Genomic DNA, 8,901 nt, shown 5'->3' on the forward strand with positions numbered 1-8,901 from the left:
TTGCTTTCAGGAGAAAATTAACTGAGTGAATTAGTGACGACAATTCTGTGTAATCTTGATAAACTGACTGACTGCTGACTTCCATCACTGTAGCCTGTAAATGACGCTCTTATTGTTCAGTTTACAGTTGACCTACTCTGAGATTAATCCTCAGAGGTCGAGATCATGACGTGAGGATTTGTCAGCTTCCTCTGAACTGTGTTGATAAACAATCAAACTCTGGAGCGCCGCTTCTAATCCAATCACTGCTGTTAGAGGCTGGCGTCACGCCTGGATCAGGTCTGATTGTTCAGGATGTGAAGGTGAGAGACAGGAAGTAACTGTGACGTATTCAACCTGAAGGTGAGCGAGTCCAAATACAAACCAGCACAAAGAGCACAGCTGCGTTTGTGTGTAGAGTTAAAGTCCTGCATAACAAATCCTACTGCAGCCAAAGTACTGCAGTATTATAGTGATGTAGTATGCAGTATTACAGTAAAAGTACTGCAGTATTATAGTGATGTAGTATGCAGTATTACAGTAAAAGTACTGCAGTATTATGAGCGATGTAGTATGCAGTATTACAGTAAAAGTAGTGCAGTATTATGAGGGATGTAGTATGCAGTATTACAGTAAAAGTACTGCAGTATTATGAGCGATGTAGTATGCAGTATTACAGTAAAAGTACTGCAGTATTATGAGCGATGTAGTAGTAACTAAAGCTGTCAAATAAATGTAGTGGAGTAGAAAGTACAATATTTCCTTCTGAGATGTAGAAAGTAGCATCACATGGAAATACTACAGTAAAGTACAAGTACCTCAAACTGTACTGCAGTAAAGTACAAGTACCTCAAACTGTACTACAGTAAAGTATAAGTACCTCAAACTGTATTTGCAGTAAAGTACAAGTACTTCAAACTGTACTGCAGTAAAGTACAAGTACCTCAAACTGTACTACAGTAAAGTATAAGTACCTCAAACTGTACTACAGTAAAGTACAAGTACCTCAAACTGTACTACAGTAAAGTACAAGTACCTCTAACTGTACTACAGTAAAGTACAAGTACCTCAAACTATACTACAGTAAAGTACAAGTACCTCAAACTGTACTACAGTAAAGTACAAGTACCTCAAACTGTACTACAGTAAAGTACAACTACCTCTAACTGTACTACAGTAAAGTACAAGTACCTCAAACTGTACTACAGTAAAGTATAAGTACCTCAAACTGTACTACAGTAAAGTATAAGTACCTCAAACTGTACTACAGTAAAGTATAAGTACCTCAAACTGTACTACAGTAAAGTACAAGTACCTCTTACTGTATATAATATCAGTCAGAGCGACAGAATCAGTGAACAGAATCACATCGGAGCCGTTTTTAGGAAACAAACAGGAATTATCTTTATGTTCTTCTGACGAGCTTCATCACAGCTTCATGAGGGACATTCAGACTTTAGAAGCAATATTTTAAAATCAAGAGACAAGCAGGTGGAGAAAGTGCAACATTCAGCAACTACACAGATAATTCGGAGATTAGTGTCCAATAATTAAAACTTTATAACAAATGTGATGATAATCTGTGGCAGAAACAAAGCATCATAAATACAAAACGAGATCACGATATGAACACAAAACAATAAACATGTCAAAAAATAGAAAAAGATGCGCATTTATATATCTTATATATATATATATCTTATATCTATTTTAAAGGTCTTCAGTGTATTTTATGGGTTCACAACTTCATTGGACTGTAGAAAAGCTACTTCATTTATAGATTCAGCAGGTTTATAAAAAAAAGAAAACAGCTCAGAGTGAAGTTTCATTAAAGGACAGATACACAGTTTCTTTACATCGTTACAAACACTTTGTAAATATCAGATGTTCATCATAACTGCACGAGAATAACGTCACTTCACATGTGAATATCTAAACTATCCTCTAATACCTGAGACAAAAAGTACTGTCCGATTATTGGATTATTATTTCATATATTTTGAATTTACTTTGGCTATATGAGAAAAGTTTTAGGTTTCCAAACTTCAGAAAAATAACTTATTATGGACGAAGACTTCAGTAATGAACCGCAGACATGAAAAAAACTTGAACTGCTCTTAAAGGAATAGTTCAACATTTTGGGAAACAGGCTTCTTCTCTTTCTCGCTGAGATTTAGAGTTTAAATATGACACTTTGGTTAGTTTAGCTGGTTTCGTTAGTGTGAGTTTAAATTCTCAGCAATGAAGCAAATAAACGTGTTTCTCTGAATGTCGAATTGTTCCTTTAAATATGATCAGAAAACTAAATATCATCACTCATGTTTCACCGCTGAAACTCACCCCAACAGTCAGAACTGTAACCAACGATCTGCTGCTTTAAGCTTCTCCACTGTGATCATTCGATGCTTTTCTTTGTAGATTTGGGTTTTTTTTGGACTGTTGGACGATTAAAACGAGAAGTGTAATGACTGTGGGGAAAACAAATAAATCGATCAATTGAGAAAATAATCAGCAGATCAATTGATTAATGAAAAGAACTTCATTATAAACAGAGAATAAATAGTCTGTGTTCATGTTTCTTCCTCTCACAGCCGACTGATGTGAGTTTTCCTTTGGTCTTGCCGTACGTGTCAGCGATGATGTCACCACTTGATGAAGACGAGGGCGGCGAGCGCTGCGTATCCGAGGATGAGGAAGAGCACTTTGAGCAGCCGGTCCTGTTTGTCGTCCAGCTCTCGGGACAGAATCTCGAAGAAGGTGACGAACAGGAAGGTGCCGGCGGCGAATCCCTGCAGCACCACGGAGACGACGGCGCCCGCCAGCGTCTGAGTCGACTCGATGCCCATTCCCACCACGATGCCCAGCGGGATCATCAGGCTGACCGTGACGCCCAGCTTGGCGGCGTCCTTCATGCCGAGCGATGCCTTGGCGACGCTCACCCCAAGAGCCACGGCGGCCAGCGTCTCGTGCACGGCGACGCCCAGGAAGAGGCTGCTCAGCTTGGCGGCGTCCTCCTGCAGGCCAAGCGCCAGCCCCTCGAACACCGAGTGCGCCGACAGAGCCAGGACCAGGCTGGCGAGGCGCAGAGGCCCCGCCCCCGCCAGCTCGGCCGGGCTGAAGTGTCCGTGCTGGTGTCCGTGCGAGCGATGGCCACCGCCGCCTCCCGCCGAGCTCCGCGCCGGTGAGATGAAAGGCGTGTCGTACTCGGAGTCGCTGCCGGCCTCGGAGCCGCCGGCGTTAAAGGTCTCCAGGTCGATGAAGGACGGCTTCTCCTTCCTGAAGGTGAGGATGGCCTGCTCCACGAACACGGTGAGGAAGAAGCCGACCATCATCATCGTCTCAGCCAGCGGATAATCGCTGCTGATCTTCAGCTGCCGGAACACGTCGTCCACCTGACGATCAAACACGATCACCATCTTTAAGTGTTCAGATGTGAGCTCATACTGTCTGACTAATAGAGGATTCATGAGGCTGATAGAAAGTTAAAAAGATTCTAATAATGATCAATCAGCCACTGATCATTTTCTTTACACATCAGTAGTTATTTGTTTGTACTATTAACTAATTTGCTGAGTAACTGCACTGTAATTAATTTTCACTTTTGCTGCACTTTAAATTTCAAACAAGTGTGAAATCTGTCATATCGTATCAATATCGAGATATTTGGCTTAAATATCTAGACACGATAATTTGTCCATATCCTGCAGCCCTACTTTGTTGAATGCATTATGTTGATGAGGTGTGTGGAAAGACAAGTGTGTGTGTGTGTGTGTCTGTGTGTGTGCGTACCTTGTCTCTGACAGCCGGTAGCAGTGCGTTGAAGCATGTTGCCAGGAAAACGCCTCCTCCGAATGAGTTGCAGAGCGACAGAGCCTTCCTGTATCTGTGCGCCTTGTCGTAGTCGACCAGCAGGAGGCGCACCGGCACCAGGACGCCGGCCAGCATGAGGCCGAACAATCCCAGCAGGCCGAGCAGCTTCACCACCAGGATCTGCATCCTGACGCTCTGCACGCGCTAATGCTGATAAAGCATCGAACGCCACGACATCACAAACACACGGCAGCGCTGCTTCTACTGGACTCTACTGCTGCCGGGACATCTCAGCTTCTACTGAGGGACAGAAAGACACTGAGTCAACAGGGAGAGCAGGATACACCAGGATAAACTACAATAAACCAGGATAAATTAGAATAAACCAGAGTAAACTACGATAATTTAGAATAAACCAGGATAAACTTTTGAGTCAATTTTGACTGTTAATAAACCATAAAGTATAAATAATCACCCAATTCTCTGTTAGACCTTTTTTTTTTGCCAGAAAAGAAAGAAAAGAAAACAGCTTCTATAGACTAAAGTGTTTAAGTATTCAGACTTCCTCTTACACTGGAGCAATAGCAGGAACCTGGCTCTCTTTAACCTAAATGGAGCCTCAATTAATAATAATATTTAATAATTAATGTTAAATTGTGTGTACATATTTCCTGTAGTTTCTGTTTGTATGATGGTGATGGCCTCAGACTTTTACAAAGTACTGTAAGTTATCACTTTTCTTATTGATTGTTAAGAAGTTTTACTGCTTGTTGTTTATATATTTTAGTTTATATTATATTATATATATTGGCTGCAGGCAGGAGTTGTTTGTCATTTTACCAGACAAAGACTCAGAGGAGGAAATTTGTGCTGCTGTAAAAAAACATTTTATCTTCCGAAGCTTCAAACTGGACTTTCCAGTTTGTATTTGATAATGTTACCGAGCAGCTACACGCCCACAAAACGCACAATGTCCCATTATTTATTAATATAACAAAGCTCTCTCTCACACGCTCACACCTGACATTTCTCACGCTGAGCAGTGATAGATCCCACTGCAGACATTAATATATAATAAATGAACAGTGAGGCGTAGGCACATTTCTCTGAGTTCACAGCTGTTCCAAGTTAATAACCTACCAGCCAATCAGAACATAGTATTTGTTGTTGCCGGGTAAATTCGGAAACTACCAATATAACCCTAACCCAATATCTGCCATAAACACCATTTATAAGCGGAAATGCGCACACATGTCAAATTTGACCCATTGTTTTTTACATTTGAGAACTTCTTAAAAACATTTGTGTAGCACACAAATGTTTTTAAGAAGTTGAAATCTGATTCATACATACATTCATACATTAATAGTCTGACCCATATATTTATTCAAAACATTTAAAACAAAAACTGTGACATTCTTCACATTTTTATATGCAATGACAATAAATATCTATCTATCTATCTATCTATCTATACATCTATCTATCTATCTATCTATCTATCTATCTATCTATACATCTATCTATCTATCTATCTATCTATCTATCTATCTATCTATCTATACATCTATCTATCTATCTATCTATCTATCTATACATCTATCTATCTATCTATCTATCTATCTATCTATCTATACATCTATCTATCTATCTATATATCTATCTATCTATACATCTATCTATCTATCTATCTATCTATCTATCTATCTATCTATCTATCTATCTATCTATACATCTATCCATCCATCCATCCATCCATCCATCCATCCATCCATCTATCTATCTATCTATCTATCTATCTATACATCTATCTATCTATCTATTTATTTAATACAATTCATGTTTTTTCTCCATAAACACAAAGTGTAAAAACTGAAGAATAAACTCTCCGAAAGCTTCATTAAGGATTAATTTGTTTATATGTGACTGATGATGAGATATTCATGAATGGTTTGTTATTGTGCTGAGATACTGTGAAGAGTCTGAATATGAACAGTGTTTGAGGGTTAAGAGGCTCATTTGGGGCCAAATATATTTTTCTTATTGGTCCATTTGTTTTTGTTTTTAAATGTATAGATAAAACAATTTATTTCATTTAGCTGAATTAGTATTTTATTGGATTAAAACACACAGAATTTGGAGTCAGTGTTATCTCACTCCAAACGTTTCATGTAACTTGAGCCTCGTAACCGCTAGTAACCGTTAATAACCGTTAATAACACAAACGTCACGCTCCCGCGGTTACGCTGAACTTCCTGTGAGGAGCTTCAGAATAAACGTCTAGTAATAAATACTATATAATTATTTTAAGCATCTCTTATTGTGACATCGCTTCTGATTCAGATAAAAATATTTAACGTATGATTTAATTTATTTTCACGGTTTATTTGACAGATTTTTCGGGTGTTTACGTTAAAGATAAAATCCGCCCACGTACGGTGGCTGTTCCGGCTTCCGGTGGCTGTTCCGGTAACAGCGGCTAACTTACTGCTAGCTGTAGCCTCCGTTAGCTGTTAGCAGCTAACAGCGGTTCAAACACACACAGCCGCTCTGAGGAAAGTCACTCAGTCAGTCAGTCACAGCAGCGAGCACAGGTAAAGAAACACTGATGTAACAGCTCATAAATAAGTCAGAGGTGACGTGTGACGCGTTTACCTGTCCGAGCCTCCGTCTCCTTACAGCAGGTGTATGAAGCTACTTCCGTGTAACGTCACAAGAATCCCTGCGCGTTGATTGGTCAGTCTCCGGCTTCCTCCTCCGCCTTTGACTAAATGTAAACATTGCGTCAATAATATTCCATTTACTTATAAACTCAAGCATCACTAAAAATACATAAATTATCATTGTATTTTTTTTCTCAAGATTATTTTAAATAGCTTTAATTATTTTGCAGCCTGTCTGTTAGAGATGGACAAACTCTTATTCTAAAGGTTCAAATGGTTTTATTTTAACAGCTTTAATGTACTTTGGATAGTTCTGTCATTAATATATAATCTTTCCATCAGGGTTCAATAACTATCTTAGGGTCTTCTCTGAACCATTATTATTATTATACACTATAGTAGACAACTCAACTATGTTTTAATATTTCTTATTTTAATTTACGTTATCCAGTGAAATGAGACTTTTATCAGCAGATTTGAACACTTGCAGGTTATTTTATGTCACATTCTCATAAGGAGCTGAGCCCCTCTAAAGGTCTGATCCTAGAATCACCCCTAGACTCTCTGAGATGATGCAGTCCAGATTTTACCAGTCTAGGTAGGTGCTACTATACTTTCCTTCAGTAAGTATATCATTAAATTATTATAATACAACTTAATTATTGTCCTGGATTTTGTATCACCATAGTCCCTAAATGTATGTAGAAATACAGGAAATCAGATTCAAATCAAAAACATTATTTATATATATATATATATATATATATATATATATATATATATATATATATATATATATATATATATATATATATATATATATATATGTTACCTCTAAGCACTTTCCACATGGAGCAGATCTACTCTGTGTTTCAGTGACGTAACAGAGAACTACGAGCTCTTTAAAATATGACGGAGCCTGAACGTTATAGGATTTGTAATAATTACAGGTATTCAGGCTCTTTTGAGTGAACCAGATCATTTGGCTCAGTTCAGCTCCCAAACAGCTTTTCCTTAATTACTACTTATGGCTTTTATCATTCAGCCAAGTTTGACTTTTTTTCACCTATTATTGGTGTGTGTGTGTGTGTGCATGTATATCTCCCAAGTTATTCAGTGTAGTTATGCAAAGATTTTCCAAACACAGTAACTTCAGTTTTGTCTGATTACAGTAGCAGAAAGTTGCATCTCCTCTCAGCTTTACAGCTTTATAGAGTTTCAGCTCATTGTTTAGCTGCAACTTTACGGTTCTGGTTCTCTCTCAGCGCTCTCATAGCGTCGTTTTCAGAATAAAAGCCTCTGTTCTCTACCTGCTACAGACACAGTTATCTGTAGACTAGCTGCTGAACATAGTGGAGCATTTAGATATTTCCCTCAGGAGTTGGTAGAGTAAAAACAGAGCTAACAGAGAGAATATTGGACTAACATTCAGCAGGTGGACAGAAACACGATGAACTAATGAATGATGATGTTGATCAACTTAAAACATGATGATGAGTCAGAGTTGAGTTCACTTTGTGTTTATGATGGCAGTAAAGTGGACTAAAAATATCACTTATAGCAGGTTTGAAAGGAAAATAGACATCAGACAGGAGGAGGGTGTAAAATGTTGAGGTGCGTTTTAATTCCCAAACTGTGTCTGAACAGCTTTCTGCCTCCCGGATGCCACACGCACACACACACACACACACACACACACACACACACACACACACACACACACACACACACAGGATTACTGCCATTTACACTAAATTAACCCTGATATTCATTCACTTACACACACACATACACACACAGTCAGAACCATCATTAACAAGGTATTGGACAAAAAAATTGCATTTAAAGTTACACTGTGTAGTTTTCAGAAGAAAGAAACAGACATTTGAAGCTTCTTCACTGCAGCTGTTTCACATCTGGGGTCCAGTTTCCTGTTGGAGCATTATTATTACTATTCTATTAATTCAACTTTAGACTTGATAGCAAAGCGTTATGTCCAAATGTTCCTCCTAAAAACCACACAGAGCCGCAGGAAGTGGGTGTTGTTGTTGTTGTTTTTGGTGACGTGGCTCCTGAATGAAGCGGGAGGCCTCTCTCATGCAGGAATTATTCAGTGATGGAAAAAATAATAATAACTTCCTTTTAGTCCTTCGAGTTATAACGATCCAAAAATCAAAAAGAAAAAAGGACAGGTCGGTCTGCTGCTCTTCCTCCTCCTCCTCATCCTCCTCCTCCTCACGCAAACCTGTCTGACCTGAAAGAGACAGAAGAAGTCAGGAGTTACCCTGTGTGTGTCTGTGTGTGTGTGTGTGTGTGTTTATATATGTTTGTGTCTGTATGTGTGTGGGTGTTTATATGAGTGTGTGTGTTTATATGTGTGTGTTTATATATGTTTGTGTGTTTATACGTGTGTGTGTCTTTATATGAGTGTGTGTTTATATGTGTGTGT

General features: G+C 38.7%; 2 protein-coding genes across 3 annotated transcripts in view; both read right to left on the bottom strand.

The window, feature by feature from the left end:
• Positions 1 to 2,385: 2,385 nt before the first annotated feature.
• LOC133985342 (zinc transporter ZIP3-like) lies at positions 2,386 to 6,510 on the bottom strand. Of its 2 annotated transcripts, none has more exons than XM_062424958.1 (3): positions 6,445 to 6,510; positions 3,769 to 4,086; positions 2,386 to 3,371 (listed from the first exon to the last, which is right to left on the bottom strand). In XM_062424958.1, the coding sequence occupies exons 2-3, from the start codon at positions 3,973 to 3,975 to the stop codon at positions 2,622 to 2,624; spliced, it is 957 nt and encodes a 318-aa protein (XP_062280942.1). In that variant the 5' UTR covers positions 3,976 to 4,086; positions 6,445 to 6,510; the 3' UTR covers positions 2,386 to 2,621. The 2 variants fall into 2 exon arrangements, with proteins under 2 accessions (XP_062280942.1, XP_062280941.1); XM_062424957.1 differs by having other exon boundaries at positions 3,769 to 4,089; positions 6,445 to 6,470.
• Positions 6,511 to 8,054: 1,544 nt separating this feature from the next.
• Positions 8,055 to 8,901, bottom strand: part of sgta (small glutamine rich tetratricopeptide repeat co-chaperone alpha) — a 10,300-nt gene continuing 9,453 nt past the window's right edge. Inside the window, exon 12 of the mRNA XM_062424956.1 lies at positions 8,055 to 8,706. The gene's annotated coding sequence lies outside the window, so the exon portion shown is untranslated. The remainder of the gene's footprint in view (positions 8,707 to 8,901) is intronic.

The sequence above is a fragment of the Scomber scombrus genome, chromosome 8 (assembly GCF_963691925.1).
Source record: "Scomber scombrus chromosome 8, fScoSco1.1, whole genome shotgun sequence".
Classification (NCBI taxonomy): Eukaryota; Metazoa; Chordata; class Actinopteri; order Scombriformes; family Scombridae; genus Scomber; species Scomber scombrus.

Excerpts from the sequence above, each read along its gene's own strand:
- LOC133985342 (XM_062424958.1), bottom strand. The coding sequence starts at position 3,975 with ATGCAGATCCTGGTGGTGAAGCTGCTCGGCCTGCTGGGATTGTTCGGC. Across the intron at positions 3,372-3,768 it reads TACCGGCTGTCAGAGACAAG|GTGGACGACGTGTTCCGGCA; the intron begins GTACGCACACAC and ends TTTGATCGTCAG.